This window comes from Ochotona curzoniae, unplaced genomic scaffold, assembly GCF_017591425.1.
Source record: "Ochotona curzoniae isolate NIBS_2020 unplaced genomic scaffold, NIBS_Ocur_1.0 contig_1014, whole genome shotgun sequence".
Classification (NCBI taxonomy): domain Eukaryota; kingdom Metazoa; phylum Chordata; class Mammalia; order Lagomorpha; family Ochotonidae; genus Ochotona; species Ochotona curzoniae.
Genome location: NW_024464920.1, coordinates 46668212 through 46686109, shown reverse-complemented (window position 1 = coordinate 46686109; position 17898 = coordinate 46668212). Strand labels below are relative to the sequence as shown.

The following is a 17898-nucleotide window of genomic DNA, read 5'->3' as shown; positions in this document are numbered from 1 at the left end:
GTGGCATCCCCTATCAGGGTGCTAGAATGCTATCAGATCTGCTTCAAGCTCCCTGCTGATGTGCCAGGGACGACAGAAGACAGCTCAGGAGCACTGCGTAGCACCCAGCTCTGGCACAGGTATTCCGGGAGTGAACCAGCAAATGGTTCTCCACTCTCTCTGTTGCTTTGCCTTTAACTCAATCTTTTATAGAGCAATCCTGGCACTGAAGTGTTGCTCTGTGCCACTGGGAGGCCTGAACCCCTCACTGTCACAGCCCACAGGTGCCACCTCTCAGATGAGGATGGTTGCTGTGGTGACCTTGGCCTATCTTCATGGATCTTGTGTTTGCAGCTTGTGGTCCTTCTTGGCTGCCTCCTCCTTTGACTCAGTGTCAGGCGTAGGTTGGACCCATAATCCTGCATGTAGCAATAATCCTTTCCAAATCACCAAGCAGGCGTCTCATATGGGAGTGTGGCCTGGCCTGGGGGTTCCTTCTACTGCCCATGGACACTCCTGGGGTCTGGCTGCGTGGGCTGCTGGGAGCAAGGCTGGGGTGCAGATGGCCAGGCCAGGTACTTCTCTGTGGTGGTGCCAGGCTGTGTGCTGCACACAGGCCTAATTTGACAGGCAGGAAGCTGCTGGCTGCCATAGAATCTGGAGGGACGGCAAGCTTCCATCCTCTGCACGTGTTGCCAACACTTGGCATGGTCAGTGCTTCTCCCGAGACTTGCTCCTGGCAGGGACGTGGGGATGCCTTGTTTCAGTGGCTGACAGGGAGGCAGAAAGAGGCTCCCACATTCAATGTGTCAGATGTGGAACCCCACCCTGACCGAGACGCCCTATGTACCTCATTAGCTGGACTCACATCACAGTTCCAGTCCTGAGCCAATCAGGTGCCAGCTGCTCCGCAGTCTCAGTGGATGCTCCGAGCTCCTGTTCCTGAACTCTCCAGGGATATGGCGCTTACTCCCACTGGGCTTGCCTTTTTTGCTCTCCTCTCCCCATCCCGAGAGGGGTCCTAGCTCAGCTTCTTCCTGAAGCTTCCCACCAGGTGGCTGGCCAAGCTGGGGTTTCCTCTGGGGCTCCACCACCTCCTGGGCCCGTGGTGCAGGAGCAGGGTCATGGCCAGCACTGCCGGTGATGAGGAGGACACCTGGCCCTGTGGGCCTGGATTTGGGGGGCCCCATCCAGGTTCAGGCACAACCTGTGGGCATTGGCTCAGTATAAGACTAAATGGAAAGAAAAATGGACCCATAAGTTGGAGAAGCAGGCTGGGTGTCAGAGAGGGAACGAGGCTGACCCAGGGTCATGGTCAGGGTCTTTCCAGGCTGGGAGGGGCCCCCAGATTCTTGGCACCAAATCCAGGAAGCAAAAAAAAACAAGGAGCCGGTGCTTCCCCTAGCCTTCTCAGTGTGGCTGCAGCACCAGAGGCCTAGCCCTGGCCTCACAGCTCCACCCTCAGAAGCTCCAGCTTCAGGAAGGACCAGGTCCCACAGGAGTGCAGGGGTGTGGGTGCAGAAGTCACCTTCACAGGGAGCCCAGTTGGCTCTGCCCGCCCTGCTTGCCATCCAAGATGCTAATGCTGTCAGAACTCTTTATTACAACAAGTAGGCCCCCAGGGCGGGGCGAGGAGCCTGCAGGCCCAGAGGCTCCAGGGCCTGTGCCCGGAGTGGTGGGACCAGGGGCACCTCCCTCTGTCCATGTGTCCCTCGGCCAGAGTCTCAAGGGGCGAGCCTACCCAGGACAGGAAGTAGTCAGTAGGAGGTAGGGCTGGAAGAGAGACACTGGCACCTGCCTCAGCCAGCAGTCAACTCTGGGTCTCCCAGAGTCCCTTGGGGCAGGGCCGCGGCCCCGAAGCCCAAGCGAGGAGGAGTACAGAGGCGGGAGTGGGGGTGGGTGGGTGGCAGTGATGGAGGCACACAGCCACCAGGAATGGCTTTTTTAAAAAGTATCAAGTGTTTCTGGGAAATAAAAAGGGGGGAAATCTATATAAAAATCTCTTCACATATAAAATCCTGGAGAAGGTGCAAGGTAAGACCCAGTGCGAGGGGCGCGCTCAGATATGCAGAGTGTATGTCCAGGTGTGTGCCTGTGTGTGTCCGTGGGTGCATGTATGTCAGTGTATATATGCCAACGTGTGTCCGTGTATGTGTCCGTGTACGTATGTCGGTGTATATCAGTGTATATGTCTGTGTTGATGTGTGCATGTCCATCTGTGCAGGGTCAGGGAGTGCCTGTGCAGCCCACAGATGGGGAAGGACCCTTGGCTTCTGACTTCACACTGCTGGGAAGGAGGGTGACGGGTCAGCACAGGCAGGCGGTCTGCAGCTCAGCTGGACTTCAGGGACCTGCAGGACAGGGAGAAGGCGCTGAGGGCCAGAAATGCCTGGGCCCCAACCTGACATGGACCAGGATAGGTGACAGTGTGTCCTTCCACCCCTCTCAGGTTTGATGGCTGGGTCACTATTGCTTCTCTGGGCAGCTCTCCAACAGCCATGCCCATCCTGGGTGCGTCAGCAAGCCCTGAGGACTTGGCAGCTAGCAGACGCTCCAGGTTGACGTGGTGTGGAAGGTACAGTGCAGGTGGTACCAGGCAGTTGCTGTTTGCCTGGCAGCCAGGAGTGCCTGGACTGAGACCCAGCTTGGGCTCTGACTCCAGCTTCTTGCAGGTGCACCCTGGGAAGCAGGAACGATGCTCAGGCTCCTTGTGTTGGCCTGAGCCTAGCCCTGGCTCTTGGGGGCATCTGGAGAGTGACCCAATAGATGGGAATGGTTCTTACGTTTCAGATAAATTAAAAAATTTCAAAAAAAAAAAAAAAACCACTTCAGGCCCTTCAAAAGTGGGAACGACTGGCAAGCAAGCAAGGGCAGGGATGGCCACAATAGTTGGGCAATGTGCCCATCCTGGGTTAGTGCTGGCCGTGGGACCCCCTGATGCACCGGCAGTGCAGGTAGACACAGAGCCCCTGGCCTGGGGTGGAGGACCCAGTGAGTCCCACCTCCAGGCAGCCCACCCACCCAGCACCCACCTCGCCTCTACTCAGCCAGGCTGCCGCGCACCGCCTCCTTCTCCTGCAGGGCAGCCATGGCCAAGCGCAGGTGCTCCTTCAGCTGCCCAATCTCCCGTTCTGAGCGTGTCTTAATGTGGTTCAGCTCCACATACACATCCTGGTACTTTCCTGAGGTGAAGCGCTTGTCCTGGGGGGGGGAGGGGAGGGAGCCGTAAGGCCAGAAAGCCCCACCCACTCTGCCCCGCCTACAGTCTGCAGGGTGCCCACTCAGGCGCAACCCTCCCACACCAACCCGGAGTGGCCTTCCAATCTCCTTGGGGGATTGAGGACGGAGGCTGAGGAAGGCCATGTCTGCCCAAGGCCACAGGCAGTACCTGGCTATGAGCAGAGAACCAGCTTAGCCAAGCCCAGCGCCTAGACCCTGTGCTGAGTCTTCCAGGGCAGCCCCCACAGCGCCACCAATGGGTCCCCTTCAGGGCAGGAACATGGCATGGGGACATTGTAGCCCAGGGGGTAAATCTCAGCTTTCTCACCCACTGGCAACCAAGCTTGTTTGGCAAGGGAGTACAGTCTTTTGTCACCCAGGACGGCGTTTGGCACCTAGGAGGTGCTTAATAAATACATAAAATAAACTGAATCCATCAGAGTCTTGGCCTGTCTCCTTATCTGTGAGTGGGGTTGACAACCACAAGGGAGGGCAGAGGACAGGCTCGGAGGGGGCGTGGCACACAGCAGGTGCACTGGCGCCTGTGCGCAGGTGGCACTGCCGCCTCCCACCCCGGCTGCACGCACCTGTTGCAGTGTTTGCAGCTCGTCCCGGAGGCACTGCACCTGCTTCTTCAGGCACTGCAGCTCCTTTTCCTTCACCCGCAGCAGCACCTGGCATCACGGAGACAGGGACACTCGGGCACAGAGACCAGGGCTGCCGGGTCCCCTGTGGTCTAGCTTCTCCCCACTCCTATACCCCAAGAATACAGCCCAACCTGCACAAAGACCCACGGCGTTCCAGAAGCTGACTCCTCCAGGAAGTCCTCTCTAAGTCTCCACTTCCCTTCTACCCCCCCTCCCCCACAAGCAGGTTGTCTTCCCTACACAGTCCTGGCCCGCAGCTGTGAGGCCTGGGTGACATCCTGGGGCCTAATGGGGGCCTCAGCCGCCTGGGCCTCTACTTATGCCCCTTGTACATCCCGAGGGGCAGATGTGGCCAACTTGACTGAAAGGGGATGGACTCAGCTGGGGCTGGAACACTTGCAAGGAAGATCCTGGTCTGCTCCTGCACCCCTGGGCACCTGGGCCCCAGCACCAGATGCCCCGTGTGGCGGGAACACTAGTGAGCTGGTGGGGCTGTGCGGGAGACAAGGGGATAGTCAGGACAGGATCACAGAGGCTCCCTGGTACACAGAGCCCTGTGGAGGAGGCATCTACCAGTGAATGAAAACATCAGGGAGACGCCGGGAAGGCACATGCGTGGACCCACTCTGACCTCCCCCAGGCCCTCAGAGGCACTAACATGGCACCCACCAGAAGAAGGGGTCTAAGAGCAGGCAGATGACTGGCAGCAGCGGGTGGGAAGGGTGCAGGTGGGCGTGTGGCAGGGGATCCTCCTGTGCCTCCTGGGGCAGTGACCCTCCCAGCCTGCAGGGAGCTCTCCTTACAGCACCAGGCCCCAGGAGGCTGGGCTGCCGGGTCAAGAGAAGGTGGGGTGTTCTCACCTCCAGCTCGCAGGAACTCCGCTCGCTGTGCCCGGAGCCACCTGCACCCTGTGAGGCCACGAAGCCACGCAGCCGGTCAATCTCCTCCGACAGGCGGGCATGCAGTTCCTGGTGGGGTGGGGAGCAGTGGTCAGGGTTGGGGGGGCAAAGGCAAGGCCAGGCCACCTGCACAACATCTCACATCTTGGGACTGGGCCCACCTGGTTGTGGCGCAGTAGTTCCTGGCCCTCCTGTTGGCAGCGCCGCAACGTGTGTTCCCGCTCTTCAGCCTGCCGTGTCAGCGCCCCAATCTCGAGGCACTTCTGCGAGTACTGCTCCGATAGCACCTGCAGCTCCCGCTTCAGCGCCTCCACGTCTGACCTGGGCAGTGGCACAGAGAAATGCTGCTGGAGGCCTCTGTCCCTGCCCAAGCTAGGGGTGTAGTCTGGCTGGCTCTCTCCCCAATGTGTGACAGCGATGGCCTCCCTGGACTCCAGGGTGAGCTGGGGGTCCCCTGTAGGCCCACGTTGCCAAACTAGGCTATAGCATGGGGATACTTACTGGTCATAAGTGACATGGCAGCCCGACTCTAGGGAACACTGTGAAAGTGACGAGGTAGAGGCCAAGACAGGACTGACGAGGAGCGGCCTGAACCTGCGCCTCCCAGCACTGGCTTGGGAGCCACCCAAGCCCTGTGGCTATTCCTGGGGTCTGGGATGCTGAAGGGAGACTCTGCAGTGGACACTAAATGGACATTTCTTCTGCCCTCTGCACCCTCCCATCTTCCCAGGCCCAGTGCCTTACTGGTGCTGCTTGCGGAGCCCATCGGGTCCCTGCTGGAGACAGCGCGTTTTGCTTAGCTCGCGGCTCAGCTCTTCCTGGTAGGCCTTCTTCATGGCTTCAATGGCTGGAAGGAGGGCAGAAAGGAAGGAGAGGAGCGGGAAAGGAGTGAGCATCTCGCGGCTGCATGCCTGGGACCCCATGGGCACCAGTGCAGAACACCAGGCTGTGTGTGTGTGTGTGTGTGCGTGCATGTATGCAAACAGCTGTGGAATCCTGGCCATGAGCTGAAACCCCCTTAACTGTCTGACCCAGCAGACACTGCTGGAGACACGCCTCGGCCTCTGCCCCTGGGAGCCCCTGCTGGCAGTGACTTCTGGGGAAGATCACCCCCCATGGCGTGTGTTCCCTAACAAGGCCCACCTCCACCTGCCCAACGCAGCCTTGGGCTCTGCAGTCGGTACAAGTCTATATGCGACTATGGACAGGTGACCACCCCACAGGGTCTCGGACTGTCTTCTCTGGAGACTGCAAACCTTTCCTTCGTGGGGGGCGGATCACCGAAAGATGGGGGGGCGGGTCCTGGGAACAAGGCCTACCCGCTGCCCGCTGGCTCCAGCCCTTGACTGTGGGCTGCAGAGGACTGGGTGGTTGTGAGGATAGTATAGGACACCAACTGGGTTCTGTCTGCAAGCCCAGGATGCTGCCGGCTTCCCATTGCTCTTTTGCGGAGAACCGAGGCCAGAGCAGCAAGAAGCTGTCGACAGTCGGTCTTGTTCCCTCAAGGTGAGATCTCTATCCACATGACAGCCAGAAGGTCACACTGGAAGGGCAGAGCCAGGTGCCAGGGCGAAGGCCGACACTGCTGGGGAAGGGGCTCTCACACATGGCTCCTGCTCAAGGGCCAGGGGGCACAGATGGGGCACCAGCAGGTTGGAGGTCACCATTCACAGGCCTCGCATCTCTTTGTGCTATTCTGCAGACCCCTCCCACAGCAGGCGTGCAGCCCACCCAGGGGGAACACTGCAGGGTGGGGCTCAGAGCACGGCTTTGTATCACTGTGCTCCAGAGTCTTCTGCCTTGGCTTCGCCACCTCCAGCTGGAGTCATATGGCATGAGTTGCTAGCCTCTCTGAGCCATCCCAGCTGTGAATTGTGGACGTTCCCTGGCCACCACAATGGCAATCTTATGGGGGAACATATTGTGGGTGCAGAACCTGACTCAGGCAGCAACCTTGCTGCCCCGGGGTCTATGTGCCCTGCATATCTAGGGGAGATGACACCCTACAAAGATGGGGTCTACAGCCAGTCAGTCACTGTCCCAGTGTGGGCAGCCGATGGGCATGAGGGGACCTCTCAGTGGCTACAGGGGACAGGGTTCACAGCCCATGGTGGCAGTCAGGGGAATCTTCTGCCTCAGTTTCCCCTTCAGAGACCTGCTCTGGGATCTTCTGGCTCCTCTTGCCCACCTGCTCCATGAGCGGCACTGAGACCTCTGCCTTGTATTCCGAGGCCTCCCCAGTCCAGGCAGGTGGAAGCCACCTTAAGGCTAGGCCTCCCCCATGTGACACGTGCCCCTGCCGGGGGTCCTCACCTGCGGCCGTAGCCGCCGTCTCCTCAGCCAGGAGCCACTCCTTCTCCTGCTGCAGGCGCTGCAGCTCCCGCTCGTGGTGCCGCTGCAGCTCCTCCATGACCTGCTGGTGTGAGGACTCCATCTGCGCTAGACTGCGCTCACACGCCTCCTGTGGGCCACAGGCCAGCTGGTCAGTCCAGAAACCCAGAAGCCTCGGGGGTAGACCCGCCGACCAGCTCTCCTGGACCCCATCCCGCCCCTGCTCTCTCGCTCTCTCCCCTGCCACTTCAGAATCTTCTACTAGGCTGACCCCATGGCCTCCATCCTGCCCCTTCCCTGCTGAGTACCTTCACAGTTAGAAAATAGAACTTGTAGCAGGCTCATGCCTTTGAGCATCAGCTCATGTCATTTCCACTGCCTGGAATGTTCTATGGCAACTTTCTCTTCCTGGGGAACTCACTACGCTGTAGCCCCAACTGTAGATCTCCCAGCTCTGTGCCCAGGGGCCTCTCTTGTGTGTCCAAGAGTTTTTTCCCTGCCAGACCCAGGTCCCTGAAGACCTGGGACAGCAAGCCCAGCATGGTCCCAGGGTGTCAGCCAGGGCCTACCCCTTGGCAGGACTCCAGGACTGAGCTAAGTATACAAGGGGATTTATGGACATGCATTTATCTATAGGCAAGGATTTACAGGGCTTGCAACATGCAGTGCTGGCAGCACAAGCTGGGCAATGGTGGGGAGTGGCCATTTGGCGGCAGGATCACATGGGTCACCCATCATCTGCCTTTGACCTAGTGGGTCCATCCCTGCGAATGACCCCCAGGGGGAAGGCAGGCATGGTTCCTCCCTTCGGCAAGGCAGGCAAGGTAGAAACTGGCAACAAGCTCAGTGTCTCACAGGGAAAACTTTATGAATAAATGATAGGATCATTACAGAGGAGCCCAAGCTGTTGTGAAAACCGTCGTTGGGGCAGGCATCATGGCTGTGAGTCAAACCACAGTTCGGGGTGCCTATGTCCCCTATCAGAGTGTGCGTTCGAGTCCTGGCAATTCTTCTGATCCAGCTCCCTGCCAATGTGCCTGGGAAGGCAGTAGACGATGACCTAAGGACCAAGTCTCAGTCCCCCATATGGAAGACCTGGGTAGAGCTGTAGGTTTCCGGCTTTGCCCTGGGCTGGCTGCACTGTCATGCTCATTTGGAGAGTGAACTTGTGGATGGATGATCTCTCTGTTGTTGGCACTCACCCTTTCAAATAAATCTTAAGACAGAGTTGCCTGTGTGGACAGGTGTGAGAAGGTTGGATTTTGACAACTCCTACGGGGTGAGCCTCTGGTGAAAACGGACAGGAATGGACATGCGCGGGTGTTATGTCTGAGCACATGTTTGTTCATTTCCAATTTTCAAGACACAAAGAGATCGCCCATCTGCTGGTTTACTCCTCAAACGTTTGCCACTGCCAGAATCCAGGCCATCTATGTGGATGGCAGGGTCCCAGGGAGCTGCCTTGGGAGCAGGCATTGGAGGCAGACCTGCACTGGCACTAGGCAAGGTGACAGGGAGGCGGCAGTCCCAAGCAGCTGAAGTGCTGCACCAAATGCCACTTTCCCTCAGCGCACATTTGTAGAAACATGGAAAACAAGGCGGAAGGGAGTGGGGTGGTGGGAAGAGACCAGCATCCCCCAAAGTTTCTCGGGGCTTTTCCCCAGAACCCATGACCACTGGGCGAACGGAAATGAAGGCTGCCAATCAGTGGGTGACAGCTCCTCCTCGAGCCGCCCCCGAACCCCCCTTCAGCTGCCCCTCATCACTCCCTGAGCGTATCCCACCTGTTGCCCAGACAGGTGGAGGTGCAGTGCCCAGCGGGTGTCCAGGCTCCTGGCTTCCAGACAGAGTTGGCTCACAGCCCCCTCTAGGCCTCTGTGCCCTGGTCCAGGAGCTAAGAGGCCAGAGCTAGCGCACTTTTCCAACTTGACGTTAATGGCAGAAACTTGTTTCAAAGGAAACCTAGAACGCATTCTAAGAATACAGGAGACAAAGACAGAGCTGCTCCAATCAGAGGTGGTGCAACTGCACCTGTGCAGCCCCCTCCCTCAGAAAGGGGGTCTGAGATGGTCCCAGCTGCCTTGGGCCATGGGGCCTCAAGAGGTCCCAGCGACCCCCCTCCCCAGCTTCAGGAAGGTTGCGACAATGGTTGTCCTTCCTTCTCCCTTCCCCAAACCCATGTGATGGCCCAGGTAAGCCTTCCACACCAGACCCCAACTCCCCCTCCCCCAGGCCTCCTTCAGGCCTCGAGGGTCTTGCACAGCAGCCTCTGTGGGCTGACCTCTGCCTTCCTAAATCCTTTCCTCTCCAACCCAACTCCTGTTCTAGCCCCGTCCCCAGCTACCACCCCTCCAGCCTCACTCTCCTGGTGTTGCTGGCTAACCCCAGCCCGCCTTCAGTCTACGAATGGAATACCACCTCCGCAGGACACACTAAAGATGGCTCCCTCTCCAGTGGACCCCCACACCCTTTTCAATTCAGGCCACAGCCAGATCCCCACTTGGCTCAGCATCTACCACTTCCCCCAAGAGGCCTTCCTGAGACCCTGCACTGTGGCCTCACCACCTGGAAACTGCCAGAAGCTTCATCTCGCCCAGGACATGGGGCTCCAGCACCCTTCTCCCCTTTAGGCAATAGTGTGCTGAGAGCAGAGGGCAGAATGTGAAAATGCTAGGAATTCTGAGACACAGTTATTAAGCACAGCCATTGTTAAAAATAACATTTATGAGCCCAGCGCTGTAGCCTAATGGCTAAAGTCCTTGCTTTGCAACTACCAGGATCCCATATGGGCACCAGTTCATGTCCCAGCTGCTCTACTTCCCATCCAACTCCCTGCTGTGGCCTGGGAAAGCAGTCATGGATGGCCCAAAGCCTTGAGACCCTGCACTCACATGGGAGACCCAGAGGTGGCTCCTGGCTCCCGGCTTCGGATCAGCTCAGCTCTAGCCATTGTGGCCACTTGGGGAGTGAACTAGCAGACAGAAGATCTTTCTTTCTGTATCTACTTCTCTCTCCAAATCTGACTTTCCAATAAAAAATACACAAATTTTTTTTTAAAATTTATACAGTTACAATTAAATTAGCTACATTAAAAAAAAAAGTCAGGGCCTGGCGCAGTAGCTCAGTGGTTAAAGTCCTCTCCTTGCACACACTGGGATCCCATATGGCATTGGTTCATGTCCCGGCGGCCCTGCTTCCCATCCAGTTCACTGCTTGTGGCCTGGGAAAGCAATAGAGGACGGCCCAAAGCCTTGGACCCGGCACCCATGTGGGAGACCCAGAAGAGACTCCTGGCTCCTGGCTTCGGATTGGCCACAGCACTGGCCGTTGTGGCCACTCGGGGAGTGAATCAGCGGACAGAAGATCTTCCTCTCTGTCTCTCCTCTTGTATATCTGACTTTCCAATAAAAATAAATACATACATATATATATATATATATAAAGGTCATAGAGACTGCAAGGGCACGTATGAAGCTACCACCTATTCCACCTGCCTGCTGCAAACTTGAGGAAGGGTGCACACCCCTTTCTAGCCCCGAGTTCCACCTCACACCAGCCATCCTGGGAGGATCTGCGGCATGGATACTGCCGAGCATCACAAATCAGGGCTTTCAATTTACTATTCTGTTGATTACGCAACCTCAAGCAAGTGAGGAAAGTCAGGCTGGTGCCAACCCCAGGGCACAGCGAGGTGGCCTTCCCGCAGCCCTTCCGCAGCACACAGAACCAACAACTGCACAGGTGTTCTCGGGTGAACATTTTCTCATCCACTCAACAGAGAACTCTCATCCTGCTCGGCCCAGCAGCTGCTCACGGCACCGGCCAAGGGACACTTTGGTTTGTCTTCTCATCTTCTTCACCAGCCCACACGCACAGCAGGGCCACACGTGTCCATGACAGGGCTGTGACCCGAGAGCGCGGGAGGCCACAGAGAGCAAGCCGAGGACAATCCACCTGCTACATGAACTCACAGCGCAAGGCGTTGGTGTCCTTTTATTTTGTAAATTGTGTGTCAGACAATTTACAGCTTGTTTACAACACCAGTGAAATTCACAGTAAACATGGGTAGGTATCTGTGTGTACACACACACACACACACACACACTTCTGGAGAACCTCCTGTCCCAGCTGTCACAACCAGAAGTGTCTTGTGGACACAACAAAATGTCCCAGGGCACCAGATGCCCATGTCCCGGCCTTGGACCCCTGTCCTGCAGGGCTCGGACCGGCCAGCCGAGCCCAGAGCTGCCTGTATTTAGGGAGCGACTCCAGGGCCACTGGCTCCCCGCTTCCCCAGAGGGGGGATGCAGGGGAAGCGGCCCAGATGCAGTGTGTCACACGGGGACTCACACACGGGCTCTGCCGTCAACCGGAGCCTGGCTCAGATCCCACTTCTGACACCTGCGGGCCGGGTGACCTCGGGCAAGTCACATAACCTCTCAGGGCTCAGTGGTCTGGTCTGTAAGATGGGCACAGTGACCACGCCCACCAGCTGTGGGAAGATGGAGATGATGGCATGTCAGACGCCTCACACGGGCCCAGCACACAGGCCCCAGAATGTGGAACAGGACCCTTTCTGCACCCCCACCCCAATCCCTGGCTCTGCTGGTCTCAGCTCCTTTCTGATCACACAGCAGCCAGAAAGCTGTCCCAAAGTCCCACAAGACAAGACGACCCCCGCCCCCCTCCTCACCTGGGAGATGTAGCCTGGGGGAATGGGGATGTCTTCCTGCGACCTGGGCGAGTGCTGGGGCGCCTCCCCTCGGGTCCGCCAGGCCTCCAGCTGGGCACGGAGGGACTGGACCTGGAAGGAGAGGAGGTTGGTCAGTTAGGGCTGGCGGCTGTGAGCCCAGCCACCCGGAACTGCCAGGGAGAATGCTGGGTTTGAATGGGAGATGAGTACCATGGGACAGCCATGGTGCAGAGACAACAGGATTGGCAGTGGGACATTGCTGAGACAACCCCTGGCAGCCTGTGACCCTAGGAGACCACGAAGTGGCTATGAAGATTACACTGGCCGAGGGAGGCAGAGCACCAAGCCTGAGGTCTGCCTGATAAATGGTCCCTCTGCCGGCCCACACACCTCCCCACGGCTACAGGACTAGGAAGAAGACAAAAGGCCACGTTTGGGGAAGATTCCAGTTCAGAAGGCGCCTACGGTGCCAGTGACTGAGGGTGAGCTCCCCATTGCAAAAGGTATGCAAGACAAATGCCAGAACTACAGGGGTGCTGTGGGGCCAGGGGCTCCCAGAGAGGCCAGCCTGGGTGCTTACCTCCTTCTCCAGTGCTTCGTGGCTGTCACTCGGGGCCGCCCGCCGCTCCCCACGGCTCTGGTTGAGCAGGGCTGTGAGAGGCACTCGCTTACTGTCCCTCAGAGGCAGCTTCTCCAGTTCTTGCCACTTCTTCTCAATCTCTTCGCTCAGCCGGCTCTGCTGGTCCTCGGTTAACGGGGCGCCCAAGCCCCTGCGGGGCCCCTCGCTGGTGGGCGTTTCTGGGGTCCGGATGTCTGTGGCCTCAAACCACTTGCGCCGCTCCTCGGAGCGCTGGGCCAGGTCCCGCTCCAGTTCTTCCTGCTTGGCTGGCCGGTCAGGAGCCTTGGCCGGGGTGCGGGCCCTCTGCGGGGAGCTTTGGCTCAGTGGGGACAGCTCCACGTAGTCCAGGGCCTGCCGTTGCCCATCTACCTTGCGGGGGCCACCCCGGCTGATGAGCTCAGGGCCCGCCCGTTGCTCCCCTGCCTTCAATGAGCCCTTTGAAGTGCCGTAGCTGTGCAGCGTGTTCTCCTTATTGCAGTCTGAGAGCCTAGGACGCCAGCAAGGTCATGTCAGGTGCAACCTGGCCCCCCTCACCCCCAGGGAGCACTTCCAGGGTGTCCCCTGGCATGCAGGCCCTAGGCCTAGACAAGGGCCACACCAGGGGAGGAAGCATACCAGCATGCACAGGAAGAATGCCAGCTTCTTAGTTAGCAGACCCTGGGGTATGCCAACTGCACTCTCACCAGCAGAGGGACCTGCCTATATGGTGTCCCCTCCCCTTTGCACCCCAGTACCTCAGCTGTAACATGGGAGAGCAGTGCCTCCCCCAGGATGGAAATGAGTGAGCAAATGTGTCCACAGAGACCAGGGAGCCCACTATGCTGTTATCATAAATAAGAGGTGAGATAAAAACAGAATGAGGCTTGGGCCTGGACTCTAGTGGCTCCTGGTGGAAGAGGGTGAGTGATGGGATGAGCGCAGTGACCCTGGGTGCCTAGAGGACACACAGCTGAGACTTGGAGCAAGTATAGTGGTTCTCGTCCTCCTCTCCCTGGTACCAGCTGGGGACATGGGCCCTCAGCAAAATCTACACTTCTGGCAGCTCTGGCAGGCATGTATGGCCATGTGATCCAGGGTCCAGGGTGTGAGTGGCGGCTCCGTAGGAAGGGCTGGGACTCCAAGAGTGTCTGAGCAGTCAGTTCTGTGTGACCCTGATGGTCACAGATAGGCCAGTGTGTCTTGCACTTTTTCACTGAAGCAGCTGAGCTTATTATGTACTAAGTAACAGTCCAGCCACACTGCGCTTCAGGGCTTTGCACGAGGTTCTGGGTGTAGGTGCATACCAGTCACACACACACGCGCAAGTGCACACGTGTGACACAAACATGACTCAGGAGGAGGCAGAAACTCAGAGGGGAAAGCCACTGGCCTAAGCTCAGCACTTACTTGGTGACATCGGGGGCTGACGCTGGACGCACAGTCTTCCTAAGAGCCTCGATCCAGTTCCGCCGGATGCCGGAGGTCATGGCCGACAAAGTGTAGACAGCATCCTTGGTCTACAACAAACCCACCCAAGGGTATATTGTCTTGTGGTCAGCCTTGAGGCTCCCCTCCCGCTGTGGACCCCAGGGTGGGCGGGGGGAAGTGGGACATCCCTAGGGAGGCTGTCCGCAGTGAACAGAGGGGACGCACACTCTGCTCGGCCTAAGTGAGGGGCACAGGACACCAGAGCTCTGATGGACTCTGAGTAAAGGAGGGACAGGGAAGCACTGTCCACACTCTCCCTTATGTCCCTCTCTGCCTTCCATCCCCAGTTCCCCACCACAGCCCCAGCCTCACGTGGATCTGGAAGCCATAGTTGCGCTGCACCATGCACTCGCTGACATCCGTGCAGGAGCGTAGGTCAATCTCGCCATCCAGCTCATCTGCCTGCAGCAGGAGGGCCAGCCACGGTTCATGCAGGCTTGGGAGACCAAACCGCCCACAGCCCTCCCGACGCCCCCACACGGTCTCACCTCCTCAGCCGTGGAGTCTCTGTAATACTTGAGGCTTGAATCTGTCAGCACAAACCAATGCTTCTTCCACTGTGGGGTACAGGTGCAGGTACACATAAGTGGGGAGGGTCGGAATGGGGGTGGGAGTGAGACAGCACACCAGAGCCACTGCAGGGAACCACTCAGAGTGAAAAACAAAAAACAAAAAACCCCAGCTCTGAAGGCTGGCCTCAGGGGCAGTGCCTCTGCTGGCTCCTCCCTCACAAGCACAGCCCCCCAGGTTCCCCCCCTCCCCGGAATCTCTCTCTGGTTTGTAGAAGCTCCCAATCAGGCCCCTTCAGCCAGCCTCACCCCATCCCAGATCCAGGAGGGGCTGGGACCTGCGTCAGGTCACTGCCCGGCCAATTCAGAAGTGGAGCCAGAACGAGGCAAGAACTTTCCCTCCAGTATTCCCTTGAGTCAGCACGGGGCCTGAAGACAGGCCTCAGAGGGGGCAGGATGGGAGCTGAGGTAGGTGTGTCTGGCTTTATGCCCTGGGTGGGTGTTGGCAGCCGGGCACTCACCAGGACCTGGACGTTTCTTCTTGAGGATCAGGCATTTTACCTTAGTGCCTCTTTCTGCTCCCACCAGGGTTGGGCTGGCGGGACCCATTGGAAAGAGGCTGATGACATCCCAACCCGGCTGAGCTCAGCCACTCCGAGCAGATCCTGGTCACTCCACTGGAATGCCAGCTACGGTCCACCCACTGCCAGGGTCACTGCATGTGGCCCAGTACCCCGCCCCCAGGCCTCCCTCGTTGCTTAGTTGTGCTTCTCTGAGGGGGACACTTGCTCCCTAGGTGGAAATCCTCCGATACTGCCTGAGGGCTTCAGGCCAGCGTCTCCCCTTCTCTGAGCTCCAGACTTCTGACCTCTACTGGGGGCTAGTAAGTCCCTAATAAGCTTTCTGGTCAGCAGTGCCTGACCCTCCCACACTTGACACGGGGACAAGCACCAGGTTGTTGGGGACTGTCCCAAGACAACCGTCCGCTCTCGCCTAGTGGACCAAGCTGCGGTCCAAGACCTCAATCACCTGTCTGCAGAGTAGGGTGGGCCCTTTCCAGTCTGGGTTTGGACTGAGATGAGAGTTGGATGGGGCTCACCTTCAGTTCTAAGCCTGGGGTTGCTCAAGGTACTGGACTAGCAGGGGCCAGACAGTCCTGTAGGCCAGCCTATGCATCCAGCGGCTGGGCTGGCTGAGCTCCCAGGCTCTCCTAGCTTGGACATTCCAAACCCTGTGAGGGGTGCTGAGTAACAGACAGTTCTGGGCGGGGCCCATCATCCCTCTGCCCTGTGGGTAGGGAGGCCTGGGTGGGGGTCACTGGCAGGGTACCAGGCCTTGGGCGAGCCTGCAGAATGGTCACCAGGGCACAGAGGGCAGGCAGTGGGACAGACAGAAGGCTGGGGCTGCAGGCAAAAAAAAATGTGTGGGCAGCAAACACAATGCGACTCGCTTTGGCTCTGGGCCATCCCAGCAGGCGGGCTGCACACAGACCCGTGCCTCAGGCACACGTGGGCTGACCTGGCCAGATGTCCCCTCCCAGGCAGGGCAGGCAGAGGGCAGCTCCAGCTTCCAGCTGCGCCCTGGCAGCCGGGCTGGTCAAAGACCCAGGTCCCACTAGCTCTAAGGAGAGACAGGCTGGAGGAAGGCAGGGAAAGGTTCCTGCTGAGCCCCAACAGGCCCCTTCCCTGCTTCATCTCTGCCAGTGACCCCCACTCTGGAAGGAACCCTCTTTGTCCAGCATGCCCCACCACAGGCGTGACCCCTGAGGTGTACAGAGACTGTGACTTGGGCGAGAGAATGGACATCTCGGGTCAGATCATCTCTGTCCCAGGGCCTGCAGGTAGAAATGACCAGCAAGTAGCCTCTTCGCCTTCCATGCCAACAGTCCAGGACTCCCCGCCCCAGCTTCTACCCTGGCCTCAGCCCCATCCCACAAGTCAGGGGTCTCTCCAGGAGGATGAATGAGCCACTCAACCTCCTGGGCTGCCCTAGGGACCTTGGCCCTCCTACCTCTCCCGGTTCGTCCAAGATCGACATCCATCCTTTCTTGAAGTTGAGCAGGTCAGGCTATGGGGAGATGAGGAGACAGAGGGGTCAGCCCCAGCTGGGAGCCAACCAAGCTAGGAAGACTGGGGAGCACCCCCCAACCCACCTCCAGGACTAAGCTCCTGGGAAGCCAATAGAGATTGTTAAGCATCCTCACTGTTTCTCCCAAATGCAAGAAGGCTCCCCAGCCTCCAAGGCCACTGTTCTCAATGTTCACCATTCTCTGCAAGCCAAGTGGTTGGGCTAGGGGCTGGTACTCAGTGCCCAGACAGCCCAGCCTTCTCCCCACCATTCTTTCTCTCCCCTGCAACAGTGGGAGACAGGGGGCCAAGAGAACCTCACCTGTCCCAAGAGCCCCCCGGAGAGCCTAGAGAACAGCCCATTCCAGCGGGTAGCCCACCAGGGACACGTGGTAACAGTCGCCAGCCCCAGCCGCTGACTCTCTGTGATACAACCTGTCCCATCCCATCCCTCATCCCCTGAAGACCCTGAAATTAACAGTCGGTGCTAGGCTGCAGTAAGAGACCCTGTGGTTCTCCCCGCCCCACTCCAAGATGTCTCTGGGAAGGTCGGGGCAAGGGCACCTCTGTGCCATCCACCCTACCGTCCAGGTCCTGCGCAGGTAGGGGCCACCCCGAGCTCTGGGGGCTCCCAGCTGCAGCATGTTCCACGGGGACCCAGGAGCCACACACCCCCAGGCCAGGACTAGAAGCAGTGGCTGCTCATCTGGGCATTTCTCTGGGTGCATCTGCTGGGCGCCCGCTGCCTGGAGCTGGCCCTCTCCGCCCTCTGGGGAGAGGGTGCTTGTCTAGTGGCCAGTCCCTCTGCAGCACAGGCTGCTGCTCCTGGGGCCAGGCTGGCAGGCAGGTAGGAGGTGGCCACCTGTTGCCATGGCTCTGAGCCCACCTATCAGCATCCACATCACAGCCTCGCCAGGCAGAGGTGTCTGGTTGCGGTGGAGGCAGCTGGCGGCGGCACGGGGCGGCAGGCTCCAGGGCAGCAGCTAGAAACCAGAGCCACCTGACCTGGCCACCTCCCCCAACCCCGGGAGCCCACAGAAAGTGGACTGAGGGTGGCTGACACCAGCAGTCTGGGTATTGGGACCATCCAGGACCAGGGGCGGGACCTCAGCAAGCTGGCAGCCACACCTGCTGGGCTCATCACAGCCCTTCCCTGGCATACCTGAGGGTGGAGACACAGGCTCTGCTCTGAACCACAAAACCTTGGGGCTGTGTGTGTGTGTATGTGTCCAGTCTATTCCCTCTCAGCCTCTGTCTCCCACCCAAAAATCTGTCTACAGCCAGGAGGGAAGATAGATGACCACACCTATTTGTTTCCCATCAGCCAGGGCTGGCCCACAGCTCCAGGGTGTGGCCATGAACAGCCCTCAGGGAGAGTCTGAGGAAGCAGAATCTGCCCTCCTCCACCTCCCCGGCTACTAAAACCCCCAGGACTGTAGGGACAGTGTCCCCTCCCTTATGAGACTGGT

The 17898-nt window shown here is 58.7% G+C and overlaps 1 protein-coding gene across 1 annotated transcript in view; it reads right to left on the bottom strand.

Annotated features, from left to right (window-relative positions):
- Nucleotides 1-1484: 1484 nt before the first annotated feature.
- The window catches only part of LOC121161617 (TRIO and F-actin binding protein), a 48416-nt gene continuing 32002 nt past the window's right edge, over nucleotides 1485-17898 (bottom strand). The window contains exons 13-25 of the mRNA XM_040988129.1: nucleotides 16374-16430; nucleotides 14343-14411; nucleotides 14167-14256; nucleotides 13774-13883; nucleotides 12349-12874; nucleotides 11769-11879; nucleotides 7058-7205; nucleotides 5489-5591; nucleotides 4906-5065; nucleotides 4706-4813; nucleotides 3786-3872; nucleotides 3012-3180; nucleotides 1485-2330 (exon numbers count right to left, since the gene is read on the bottom strand). Of these exons, the coding sequence (XP_040844063.1) occupies nucleotides 3019-3180; nucleotides 3786-3872; nucleotides 4706-4813; nucleotides 4906-5065; nucleotides 5489-5591; nucleotides 7058-7205; nucleotides 11769-11879; nucleotides 12349-12874; nucleotides 13774-13883; nucleotides 14167-14256; nucleotides 14343-14411; nucleotides 16374-16430 (1731 nt within the window). The 3' untranslated portion in view covers nucleotides 1485-2330; nucleotides 3012-3018. The remainder of the gene's footprint in view (nucleotides 2331-3011; nucleotides 3181-3785; nucleotides 3873-4705; nucleotides 4814-4905; nucleotides 5066-5488; nucleotides 5592-7057; nucleotides 7206-11768; nucleotides 11880-12348; nucleotides 12875-13773; nucleotides 13884-14166; nucleotides 14257-14342; nucleotides 14412-16373; nucleotides 16431-17898) is intronic.